The sequence below is a fragment of the Macrotis lagotis genome, chromosome 5, assembly GCF_037893015.1.
Source record: "Macrotis lagotis isolate mMagLag1 chromosome 5, bilby.v1.9.chrom.fasta, whole genome shotgun sequence".
Classification (NCBI taxonomy): domain Eukaryota; kingdom Metazoa; phylum Chordata; class Mammalia; order Peramelemorphia; family Peramelidae; genus Macrotis; species Macrotis lagotis.
This window is the reverse complement of record NC_133662.1, coordinates 222,468,339-222,481,658: the sequence shown is the minus strand read 5'-3', so window position 1 is coordinate 222,481,658 and position 13,320 is coordinate 222,468,339. Positions and strand designations below refer to the sequence as shown.

Genomic DNA, 13,320 nt, shown 5'->3' with positions numbered 1-13,320 from the left:
TTAGAAAGTGCTATCCAGAAGCCAGCATGGGTTACTAAGAACAGGTCATGGGATCGTAATTTAATTTTCCTGTGACAGGATTAATAGATTAGGGGAATGCTGTAAAAATATCACATGTGGATTTCTGCCAGGGATGTGATGTGAACGCTCATAAATGTTTATTGAATCCCTGACTCTGGACTTCAGTCAAAGAGGCTTATTAGTTATTCTTTCAATTGTGTCATCTAGGCAATTGGGTGACCTAAAAGGTAAAGGGTTGGCCTTAAAAGTCAGAAAAACATGAGTTTGAGTGCTGCCCCAGATACTAGCTATGTGATGTTGCAAATCAAGTACCTTCTCTTCATCTAATCCATAAACTGGAGATATCAATAGGGTTGGTACAAGGAGTAAATTTTAAGTGTTTTATAAAGTGACTGTGTTTGTGTATATGTGTGTGTGTGTGTGTGTGTGTGCCAGCAACTATTTTCTCTTCCACTTCCTCCCTAAAGCTTTTTCTGATCCGTCAAGCATTAGTACTGTTTCTGAAAATACACTGCCGTGTTAATTGTGTATTTATGTACACACCGAGGCAACAAGCTCCTTGGGCATAGGGATGGGTTCATTCTTTGTCTCTGTATTCCCTGGCACCTAGCACAGGGAGCCTACCTGCACAAAGCAGGCTCTTAATCAATGATGATTTGATGAGGACAACACAAACTGGTGAGGAGGGGTAGGACCTAAAGGAAAAAAGTCTTCCTAGATAAGGAGAGGGGCAAAAAGATGTTCCACTGGGTCAAAGAAGCCTTTCCCCAAATAAGCAGAGAGCAACCAGGAAAGGTGCTCATGGCAACATTCTCCACTAGGACCACAGCTTCTTCCCTCAGAGGGTTGTCTCATGTCAGGGGCTGCTTAGCCCCACTTCCTCCTCACTCTCTCTGTGCATTGGCATTGCTAAAAATCTGGACAATCTCCCTTTAGAAAATATGGTGGGGTGGCTAGGTAGCACAGTGAATAGAGCACCAACCCTGGAGTCAGGAGTCCCTGAATTCAAATCCAGCCTCAGACACTTAATAATTGCTTAGCTGTGTGGCCTTGGGCAAGCCACTTAACCCCATTGCCTTGCAAAAAAAACCTCCAAAAACTTAAAAAATAAGAAAAGCAAATATGATGAAATAAGGGGATAGATTAAAATACATCAAAGGGGGATTCATGACTAGCAAAGAGAAGAGAATAAATTATCCACCTCTGGAAGAATGTCTCTTGAAGTAATCACAAGGGATCTGCTCTTTATTCTATCCTGTTTGAAGATATTGATGTCATCATTGTCTAATTTGAAGATGAAAGGATATTTCTGAAGGGATAAAAATAGCTAATATTTTGGGTGATAGAATGCAGACCTCAAAAGATTACTCCACCCCTTAAAATAAACAATTGAACTAATGAGCTCAATCTAAAGAGGTGAAATTTAATGACAATAACTACACTACATTAAAGTCCTGAATCTGGACTCAAAAAAATCCAAGTGTGCTTTGGCAGTTGCATGACATATGGATGGTAAAGACTAGAAGCAAGAAGTCCAGTGAGAAGGTTGCTACAATAATCAGGGCAAGAACTACTCAAATGAGTGTGATGGCAATGACAGCAGATATAAGATCTATTGTGGAGGTTGAATCCCCAGGATGTGGCAATCAGATGGTCTAAAAAGGAGGGGAAATGGGGCAAAGAGATAAACATGAATTGGGTGAGTAGTAGTGCCATCAAAAGAAGAAGACAATTCAGGAGAAAGAGTAGGTTGGAGGGGAGAGGAGAAAGATGATGAGTAAGTATCTAAGTCAAATTCTTTTTATTAGGAAAATAAAAACCAATCAATGGAGGAGAACAGGGGAAAGCAGCATTTTTCTTTGCATCTTCCCAAACCTTGATGTCTCTGTAGGCAGCAGAGAATAGCTATATGATGGGTTCAGCTGTTCTGATTATTGATACTTCTTAATTAAACTAAGTTATCTCCCAAGGAAATACCAATCCAAAATAAACATTAAATGATCCTAGCATGACTGAGGAACTTATTAAAAGATAAAAAGGACTGGAACCAAGGGACGTATACTAGGCAAATGTCTTAATGCTATCATAGGACAGGGGATGGTTAGGTCGACTAGTCCAGTCATGCAATTCATTATAGAGAGACAGATCCATATTATATTCAGCTGATCTAATTATGAGGTTTATTGATAGTGGACAAACCAATTTAATAGATAAAAGGATACTGAGGTTGCAGTTTCTCCGCCTCACAACCCAGGGTTCCTGAGAGATATTGCAGAATCCACAATAAAGTCAAGGAACCTGCTCAGAATTTTCTAGGCTAGTCCCGAGTGGTCCAGGAGAGTTAGGTGCTTTTCAGTTTAATTCTAAGATAGACAAAGGAGCTGGAACCCTTACAAACGTATCAATATGATATGTGAAGATCCTAGTCAATTAGAAATATTGAAAGAATAAGATCAAAGATCTTGTCGTTCTTTGGATCTTATTATCCATTCTTATCAAAGAATGGAAGGGACTTCACAGGTCATCTAGTCTGATCTCCTTATTTTATAAGTATAAGGATACTGAGACCTAGGAAGACTAAGAGACATGACCAAGCTCATGTATATAGTAATATCTTAGGAAAAATCTGAACCTAGGACCTCTGACTCTGGAGCGAGTTTTCTTTCCACTATACTATGCTGTCTTCAAATTATAACTGGAAGAAATGAGGAAAACAGGGCATGGTAGAATCATTTTGGTCTTGGGGACTGTATGTAGCTAACACTTGCCATTCAGACTAAAACATTCTGTTCTTTCACTGATAATATACAAAAATGCAACCTCTGGGGCTCCTTGCAAGTTTTTTACATTATTTTTAAAATAAGTCATCTGACCTCACAAACAAACATGAAGCCATGAATCTATAACAGATACCTAGAAAATATACTTGAAGACAATAGTGGAGTCATCATCTTTGGTCTATCTTGGATTTGAAGTTAGGAGAGGCAAACTAAATTACAAAGTTTATATTATGGTGACCTCCCAATCCCCAAATGCAGAATCCCTTATAGACAGGATTGAGGACAAAATAGTCAGCAGTGTTAACCAAATCAGTAATCTGAACCTTTTTCAGGACAGTCCTGATTAGGGATCCTCATTCAGAGCTGCATTGGAAAGGATATCTCCTGCCATTCAAATGGGGATATCCCAAGATCTTAGAGAATCACCCTTATCTTTTCTTTGTAGCTGAATCATTGACTCCTTGCAAGTCAGGATGATGATTCCAAGGTCTTCAAAGGTAAACTATCTCATGATCAATGAGTAGTGGCCAGCAATCTCTCAGGAGTGGTTAAGCAGAGATAATCCATTGAGGTAGACCAAAGAAAAAAAATTCTGTGGAGACTAGGCCAAACAATGCCCAACTAGTAGAAATATTCAAGGATATGTGATTCTGAGGAGTTTTGCTACTTTAGATGCATGAAACCATCATACACTAAGGCCCGAAATGATAGAAGAAGCTGCTGAAGACAATCTATAATAAGATAGCAGAAGGGTTCCTTCTCTTTGGGAATGAATAACCATTGCAATGTGGGATGAAATGGTTCTACCTGGCAGAATGGAACCTCATCCTCACTTAAGTAGCATCCTTTGTTAATGGGTCTTTTCCCAGATGTGATTCAGGACCATTTGTTTCATAGTCTAGGTGATTGGAGGTTATAAATACTGTTGAAAAAAAAATTTTCAACCAGGGAAAGGAAAGGAGAGAATGAAAGAAAGAAGAAAGAAAGAGAATGAAATAATGAGAGAATAAGAGAGAGAGAGAAAGAGAGAGAGAGAGAGAGAGAGAGAGAGAGAGAAGCATGGGAAGAAAGGCAAAAATGAATGAAGAAGAGAGAGGAAAGAAATGAAGGAAGAAAAAAGGAGGGGAAAAAGGAATGAAGGAATGCAGCCTTAAACAAAAATAACATAGTTAATCTTGAGCTCTACTGAAAAGTAACCCCCACCATATATCAGCATATGATATCATCAGCATTATCATAGCTTGCGTCTATAGAGTGTCCTAAGGTTTTCAGAACATAGTACATGTGTTACCTCATTTCACTTCAATAGACAGAATACTGCACTTCCAATCAAAAATAAAATTCCACCCCTTTCATTTCACTAGCTTTGTGTTCCAAGAAAGTTCCTTAACTTCTGTGAATCTGTTCAAGTATGTTCAGTGTTCAAGGATGGAGGTGGTAATAGCATGTACTTCACAAAGTTATTGGGAGCATACAATGAAGTACTAATCTATGTAAGGAGGCCTGGTAAACCTTAAAGTATCATATACATATGAGGTGCTACACAATGAACCTTCACAACAATCCTGTAAGAAAGGCAATCGTATCTTAATTCTAGAGAATTCTGAAGCCCAGAGAGGTGCAATCTATTGCCCATAGTCAAAGTGTTCGTAATCAGTGGTGGCAGAGACTTCAGTTGAGATTTTTCAACTCAGAATCCAGTGCTCTCATTTTATATGACACATGGCTCCCGCTTTGTCTCCTCCCTAAGGTCTTGCACAGCACTTTTCACATAATGCAAACCCAATAAATGTTTGAAATGACCTCCTCTAACACAGCAGAGCTGTTCCTTCTCATCATCATAATCTGTCCCTACTCTTTCTGCCTCTCCTAAAGCCTTTCCACATCTTTTGCCAGTCTCAGTAGTTGGAATGGTTCTCCTTATGAAGGTCAATTTTCTACTGGTATCACTTGGTATCATTGATCCCAAAGGGCATTTCCTCTTTCTTTCTACTTATTGGGTCCTCCATTCTCTTTATATTCCCCTTTAGACTTATCCCCATGATCTATTATAGTTAAGAGCATGAATCTAGATCCCAGTTATAACACAAACTCCCCCCAAAGGGCTTTTGTTCACAAGAGTTGCCACTTTTCAATCCAGTACTTCCAAGTGATTTCCAAGTGAAATGGCCCTGGTTGAACCTCATTGACAATAACTTGAGAGAACTAATTTTAAACTGCTAGAAAATCACCCAGGAGGGAGGAATCATAAATATGCTTCCACCTTCCCCTACCCATTGGTCTTATTTCTTTCCTAACAGGAACTAGGAGTCTGCAAGACCACATTTTTGAGGATACAGCTTTCCTATCCAGAGAGGTACAGATCCTGGAGACCCAGAAGATTGAGGCCAACCTGTATCCTGTTGTTTTACTGCCTTTGTTCCTTCATGTCCAGAAGGAAGGCCAGTTATGGCCTCCCCCACCACACACACATTATAAAATGAACCATATTAGAATCACATCAAAATTCAACTTTCTTCCAATGACAATTTATAATCCACTAAATCCAAGTTTAATACAAGTATATTTATAAAAGAATGGAAGATAATCAAAATAAAATGGAAACAAGTAGAAAAATCAATATTTGGGCATTCCTCAGTTTCCTATATATAAAGACATTTATCTTAATCTCTAAAATTCAGAATTTTCTTTATTGCACAAATTTAGCTCGATTCATTGACTGGCCAGACTAAGAACCGAGTCCAGTGAGCTATATACAGTTTGTAAACTTCAAGTGCCAGATTCTAAAAGCAATTCATCACCTTCCCTCTTCCCTTAAGGGAGAGTGTCCACTCTAATAAAATTGCACCAGTAGACTAAACTAACTTTCCTAAATGAAAAAAATAAAACAAAACACTAGCACATACCCTACTGTCACTTTTGGTTTTGGGTTTGGTTTTTTTTTTAATTAACTCCAATTCATTTGTCTTCCCCCTTTCCCCTTGCTTAGGTTCTTTGGAAGCAACCTCATAAATCAATCCAACTATGGCATCATGGGAAGACAGGTAGGAGAGGAGCAAGATTCCAAGGACGAGGCCAATGTTACCATCTCCATCTCTTCCCTCCCCACCAAACTGTTGTAACTTCCTTGACTTGCCATCTCCCTGCTGCATTGCCCCAGTAGAATCCAAACTCCCTGAGGGCAGGAGACATTCCAAAGGCTTTGTATCTCCCAAGCATGACACCAAGCGGGCACTGGGAATACTTAAGTGGACTGATGGGGTGGAAGGAAGGCAAGCCCTATGGAGTCGTTAATCTCTGCTAAATGCGACTAGGGAGAGAAATAAAGGTCACCAGAGAGACATGGTGGGGCCTGGAGGGAAGCCCTTCTGCATGAGACCCCACAGCAGAGGAGATTCTGTGGGACTGTCATCTGATCTTCCAAGGCATGGCTTCTGTGCCTCAAGGGTCCTTTGTTTCTGATTTTCTGATAACACTTAAGAAAATACTTCTAGCAAACTGCCAGGTTCTGGTTTTGGTTCTGCCACCAAGTAGCCATGCAACCTTGGGCAAGTTGCTTGGGTCTCAATTTCCTGATCTGTAAAATGAGCATGTCAAATTAGCTACCCACCCACCCTTCCTTTCCCCTTCCCCTCCCCGCCACCAAAGGTTTTTCCTGACTCTATGGTCTTAGGCAGGGTAAAGTCCCTCCTGGTTCTAACAGTCCATGACTCAAAACCAAAGGACAAGAGTACATCCAAGGTGGACCACCCTCCCTGGCCCTGGCCACCTTGGACCAGCTGTTCACACACACTTAGATTAAAGAGCATTTAAGTTGTTGGGGAACAGGGGGGAAGGAGGAGGTGGTGAATGGGCTGCTTTTGGTTCTTCTGGGAAATGAGCAGATGAGCTGCCGTCTCCATATCAGTAAACTGTGCTGGGGCAGTCCCTACATTCCTAATGATCACTGATTCCCCCCACCTCCCCAAGGGAGCTAGCTGGATACTCAGGCTCTGTCCTGGAGGTCTGTTGTCCATCTGGGGTGGGCAGGCACCGGAGTGCCTGGGGAGCTGCAGACAATGAGACTCATTCAGGGCTTCCGGTGCTTCCTTCTCTCTTCAGTACCATCCTTTGCCTCCTTGTGTTTTGTTGTTCTTGTTCTATTTAATCAACTTGGTGTGGGTGTGGGGAGTGTTTGAATCGCCAGGAACAAATAAGTATGCGCGAGGGTAGGTGGCACTGCCAGGGCAGCTCCGCCCATACCTCTGTACCCTGCATGAACCGACCCCAACAGAACAGTAGGGTAGCCCTGTCCTTATGACAGGAGCCGGGAGTTCCCTGGAGCCGGGCTAGGCCTGCCTCATAGTCCTTTCTGGAAGGTACCCGAGCTGCAGAGATCTATCATTGGGATGATAAAGTCCTTCAAATAATCCCTTATTTCTCTTTTTCCTATAGCATCATTAGCATCATCATCATTCTGGCCGGAGCAATCGCACTCATCATCGGCTTTGGCATTTCAGGTATGTGATCGGTTGAATTAGGATCCGAAGCATTCTTCCAACCATCTTCTTCTTAGGTCTAGCCCTCCTGGGAGCCACCACCCTCTCCAGGAAAGGGGTCTAGGCCACTTGACCAAGCGTGTGACCGGGGGAGGCTAGAGGTTTGACAGTGAAGCTGCCTCCCATGTCTTTAACAGTTCTTAGTCTTTGTTCCCTTTTTTAGACAAAGGCAAAGCTCACTGTGGCCACTGTGGCGTGTCAGGAACAGCTGCTGCCACAGTGTGGATGACTGGTTTCTGAATGTGTCGTATGCTTTGAGTTACAGAAAGTCATCTTTCCCTTCTGGTGGACCGGTTATTTTCTCTGAAGCATCTGACACTCACGTTAGCAGTCAAAGAATCTGAACTGTGCAAACTGGCAAACAGTTCCTGCTTTTCCTTTGCCCCCTAGTGCAGCCCATGTCTTGGTGTCTTGGGGGAGACTCCAGAGGTTGTCTAGGCCAATGTTTAATACCTCAATCAGGAATGAATCTATCAGAAATATTTCCTTCCACAAGGCCCAAATCTGCTTCTCTCTTCAGCATTCCTCCATTGCTCCTGGGTCTGCCTCCAAAGCCAAATAGAACTAATCTCACTGCTCACATGCCAATCCTTCAGATACTTATAGAAAATTATTGCTAGCTTCTCTGGGTCTTCTCCAGGCTAAAAATCAACAACCCTTTTAACTGGCTGCCATATGGAAATCGTTTCCAGATCCCCTCTCCCCACCATCCTTCAGTTCCCCTCCTGGGTCTGGGGTTGAGCTTGTCTAAGATGTCTGATACAGAACTGAACATAATATTAATTTGGGGTCTGATTCAGGTGGACGACGGGTTCTGAGCTGCTCATCCCCTCCCACAATCTGTGACAAAAGCTGTTCCTTCATCCCTTAAACTGAAGTCTCCACTCTTGAGGATGACAGTGGTGTGGGAATGCATTTGTTCCAATGATGGCGACTCAGTCGAGGGTTTCTCTTTCCCACAGCAGCTGTTACAGGTCTTACTTCTGGTGATCCCATCAGCTGGCCGGCCCACCGGATTGTAGGGTCCTTGAGGGCAGGGACTGTCTTTTGTCTTTATTTAAATTCCTAGTGCTTAGCATAGATTATAATGATGCAATGTCCCATTTTTAAATTTACATGCAAATTTTACACATAAATCTTTTGTGGGATGTGCATGTCTAGTTCTGTTTATAACCTGAGAAGACTAATTTATTACTTGGCATGTCTTTTTTTTTTTAATTTTTGCCAGGCAATGGGGTTAACTGACTCGCCCAAGGCCACACAGCTAGGTAATTATTAAGTGTCTGAGGCCAGATTTGAACTCAGGTACTCCTGACTCCAGGGCTGGTGCCTTATCCATTGCACCTCCTAGCTGCCCCTTGGCATGTCTTTATTCTCTTTTATTCTTCTTATATGGCTGGCCCATCTCTTTTTCCTAATCATACATCCTCAATAATACATTTCCCTCAACTTTTTCTTTGAAGTTAGTCCCAGATAATGTATGATAGTCTACTTATACCCCAATCTGTTTTTTTCACTGCCCTTTGAATTGTTTCCAATTTTAGTCCTTTTGTGATCATGATTTGAAAACATAGACCATCACCCAGAAAATAGTGGTATTAAAAAGATGAATTTTTCTTCAGTGCCAAAGCAATTGAGAGCATCAAAATCTCTCTGCAATTAGCAAATGCTAAGATGTCTTAAGCTCCCCTCCCCTTCCTCATCCAAGTCTGGGAATAATGAGGTCACTGTAACAACTGTAAATATTTGGCACTAAATTGGCAAAACTTTATTTAGCGAACATTGTCTAAAGAGCTCGGCTACTGGGAATTCTGAAGCGAATTCAAGCCTTCTTTTTGATCCTTAGATCACCAATTGGCTTCTTAGGTGGTTGCTATTCCACATCAGTTTGAACTACTTCATCTTTCTTCTTGACATATAGAAAGTGAGGCTTGCGCAGCCCCACCCTCCCTTTAAGTACAATGTCATGGTGTCACCTCCCTGATGCCAGGGTCTTGAGAATGGACAAACAACTGTATATATATATGTGTGTGTGTGTGTGTGTGTGTGTGTGTGTGTGTGTGTGTGTGTGTGTATGTATATTTATATTTCTATATATTTGTATATCCTCCACATAATACATAACACGTATCCTATATTGCATATCCTTTTGAACCATTACTGGCTTTGACAATTTGAATATGAGTGTCCTTTGTTGGAACAAATAACTTCACTTAATAGTAGCTCGCATTTATATAGCACTGTTGGCTTTGAAGAGCACTTTACACATATTATCTCATTTGATCCTCACAACAACATTGGGAAGTGCCATCAAGGAAGAGGAAACTGAAGAGATTAAGTGACATGGACAAGAATAATAATAATAGTAAATGAATTGGGATATGAAATATTCTAGTAATAGTGACTGAGAGATCAGGTCCAGCATTGTACCAAGTGGCCTTCAACATTCTAAAGAAGTCTTGATTTCCTGGGTGTGGGTGGGTAATTCCCACATCAGTGAAAAGCACAACTCACCCATACCTTCTCATCCTGTGTCTTTCTTGACCTTGTCTTTCCAGAAATCCTCCCAGAGGACCCTCCCAATTGCTAGGTTGAGGGGAGTCTTCTCTATACTTGAATGGAAATTAGTGAAATACTCAAGCTAGTTCATGCCCATATTTGCTCTCTTCAACAAATGTTTCTTAAGTTTCTAAAACATGCCAAGCATTTGTCCAATGCAAGGCAAGAAACACATAAAAACAAGCAAGAAGTCCCTGTCCACAAGCTTATGTTTTACTGAGTAGAAATAAATAACATGTCCCCAAGCAGGTATCTGCAAAGTAAACACCAAATATCTTTGGAGGTTGGAAGGGTACTAACAGGGGTAGTGGGGGATCAGGATAGGCACCGTGTTGGAGGTGCTCCTTCGGTGGAACCTAGAATAATGCTAGGAATCCAAGAAGCAGAGGTCGAGAAAGGCAATACTGCAAGACCCAGGGATACCTGTCCTAAGCCCAGAAAGGAGAGACCCAGTCACTGGGCAGCGGAGCTTCAAGTCAGCCCAATGGGCCGTAACCCAAGGTTGAGCAATGAGAAATGTGAGAAGATAGACTGGAACCAGATTGTGATGGGCCCTAAATGCTTACACTGTATCCTAGAAGCAATAGGGAGTTCTGGAAGCTTCTTGTGCAGGGGAGGGAGATGGTCAGGCCTGAGCTTTGGTAAAATTAATTTGGCAGTCATATAGACATAGGTTCATTGTCTTAGAATTAGAAAGGAACTTCCATGTCTCATTTTCTAGAATAAGAAACTGGGGGGGGGGCAGCTAGGTGGCTCGGTGGATAGAGCACCGGCCCTGGAGTCGGGAGGACCTGAGTTCAAATGTGACCTCAGATACTTAATGATTACCTAGCTGTGTGGCCTTGGACAAGCCACTTAACCCCACTGCCTTGCAAAAAAACCTAAAAACAAAAACAAAAAAAAAAACCAAACATTGTGATGTGCCTATGACTTCCCAGCTACAAAGTGTAAGAGGTGGTATTTGAACCCAGGACTCTAACCATTGCACCACAGCTTCTACGATAAGATAAAGAAACTGGATGCAAGGAGACCATTGTAATAGTACAGGCAAGAGAAAGACCTGAACAAGGGTGGTGGGCAGGGACTATCCCCAATACTTGGCAAAGAATTCTAATAAATTGAACAAATATGCATTTGAGTTCTTACCATGTAGAGACACTGTGTTGGGCACCCTTGCAAAAAAGTTCGTATTTGTTTTTGCTCCTTCTCCTGATATCTTTAGATTTAATTAACATTGATGTTCATCCCATCTGCCACAGTATTAATGAAAACAGTAAATGGGGCCCAAGCCCACAGCACATCCTATGGCTCACTACAGGTACCCGTTTTCAATCATTATGTCCGCTCTAAGAAGTTTCAGTTCATTTCCTACCTGTGGGCTCATGGCCAACTCATTTAAATTAATTTGGTGAGTAGCACTATAACTGAAATTGAGATACATCATTACCATTTCACTCTTTTCATAAGTTCTACTAATTGCCTGTTTTTATCCAAAAAGCAATCTGCTTTTGTCCAGCATGGCTGGTTCTTTATAAACTCCTGCTATGCATAGCTACATTACCCTCAAATTGACAGATGTTTCCTCTTAGTAATATTTGCTTCATTATTATAATAAGAATTGATGGGGATAGGCATTTCTCCTTCTCTTTCATCAACTAGTTTCTTCAGCGTCTCTGGTTTTGGTGGCCCCAACTATTTCCTACTCCCATTGTCACCTTTGGCAGAATGGAACCAGAAATTGGCCTCGATTTAATCGTTATAATGATGATGATGATGATAGCTTACATTTTCATAACATTACAGAGTGCTTAATATAAACACCATCTCTTCTGAGTCTTATAAACAACCCCGTGAGGTAGGTCATTAAGGTATAATTATTCCTGTTTTACAGATGAGGAAACTGGGGCTCTAGGATGTAAAATGAGTCACATGTTATGACGGCAAATAAGTGACAAGAGTTGAGGTTTGAATCCAACCCTTTCCATTCCAAGACCATTGCCATTTCTACCACCCCATATACTACCATTTTCCTCGTGATTTTCTACAGGAAATGTCTTGGAACATTGCTCACTGTGGTCAGTTATTGATTATTCATCATTCGGTCTTTATTTAAAGGCATAGGGAAAGGAGCAAGGGCCCCAAGGCAGATTTCTGATTTGGGAAAAGCTTTTAATCAGTGCAAGGAATGACCACCAAACTGAACAAAATCTCTCAAATGCACCTCTGGAGGCCTAGATTCAGTGCATCTGTTCTCTGTTAAGCTGTCAGAGAAGTTCCAATTGTTCATAATTGTTACTCATATAAATTATTTCACAAAGTATGCAGTTCAGCAAAAACAATTCAAGGAATATATTATGGAAAGACCAAATATCAGCATGGATTTTTTTCTTGCTGCTCTCAGCAGCAAAATGCCCAAATAATTCAGAAGAGTCTTTTTTTGTGTGTGTGTGTCTGAAGAATGCCACAAGAATCTTATGACAGAGGAGCTGTCTCTTCTTCATGACCTCTTGGGTTCCCCTTTCAGGGTAGCTTCAGATTGTGAACTGAATCTCATCTTTTCTTTTCCTTGCTCCATACCCTCCAAATGAGATAATCATCAGTGAAATGGTCAGAGAAAGACCAGCTTCCCCTAAGTAATCAGGGGGCAGGAATTTACATAGTGTTCTCAGCTTTTCAAGTTTGCATTAGGTGAAAATTCATTCATCAATGCATGTTTTGTTGCCTTTGAAATAGTTTTGTCTTTGCTTCATTCTTTATTAATTCCTAACTGCGAGATAATGATAATATGATATATTAGAGAGCATACTATTAGTCAGAAAACTTGGGTTCAAATCCTACCCCTGCTAATATTTTATGTGGCTGTGGCCAAATCATTTAATTTCTCTGGACCTTAACTGCAGATCTTAGGTTCCCCAACAAAAAAAAAAAAATAAGGAGACTAGATAAAAAGATATATAAAACTCCCTTCTACTTTTTAGGTTTTTGTAAGGCAAATGGGGTTAAGTGGTTTGCCCAAGGCCACACAGCTAGGTAATTATTAAGTGTTTGAGACTGGATTTGAACCAAGGTACTCCTGACTCCAGGGCTGGTGCTCTATCCACTGTGCCACCTAGCCTCCTCTTCTCTTCTACTATTCTAGCTTCCTAAACACAGAGGCAGGACATCTGAGCTCTTACTGGTTAAAACCCCCAATGAGGATCAAATAAGGCCACAATGGTCACCTAATGTTTTAAAATGTATGCAAAATACTTTTATATTTGTCTTCTTTCTTGGGTGACCCTCTAGGTCTAGGAGAACCTGAGATATTATAGTTATTGGACAAATGAAGAAACTGAGCAACAGAGCAAATGATCACCTTGCCAAGGTTCCACAACCCAGGTTCTGCTTGGACTAGAACTTCCTTTTCTAAATTCAACAGTCTA

At 41.2% G+C, this 13,320-nt stretch overlaps 1 protein-coding gene across 5 annotated transcripts in view; it reads left to right on the top strand.

Moving 5' to 3' along the window:
* VTCN1 (V-set domain containing T cell activation inhibitor 1) overlaps positions 1-13,320 on the top strand; it is a 110,357-nt gene that overhangs the window by 64,328 nt on the left and 32,709 nt on the right. For all 5 annotated transcript variants that reach the window (XM_074188548.1, XM_074188547.1, XM_074188546.1 and 2 more), the window contains 3 exons: positions 5,102-5,157; positions 5,791-5,845; positions 7,236-7,300. In XM_074188548.1, coding sequence (XP_074044649.1) covers positions 5,826-5,845; positions 7,236-7,300 — 85 coding nt within the window. In that variant the 5' untranslated portion in view covers positions 5,102-5,157; positions 5,791-5,825. The remainder of the gene's footprint in view (positions 1-5,101; positions 5,158-5,790; positions 5,846-7,235; positions 7,301-13,320) is intronic.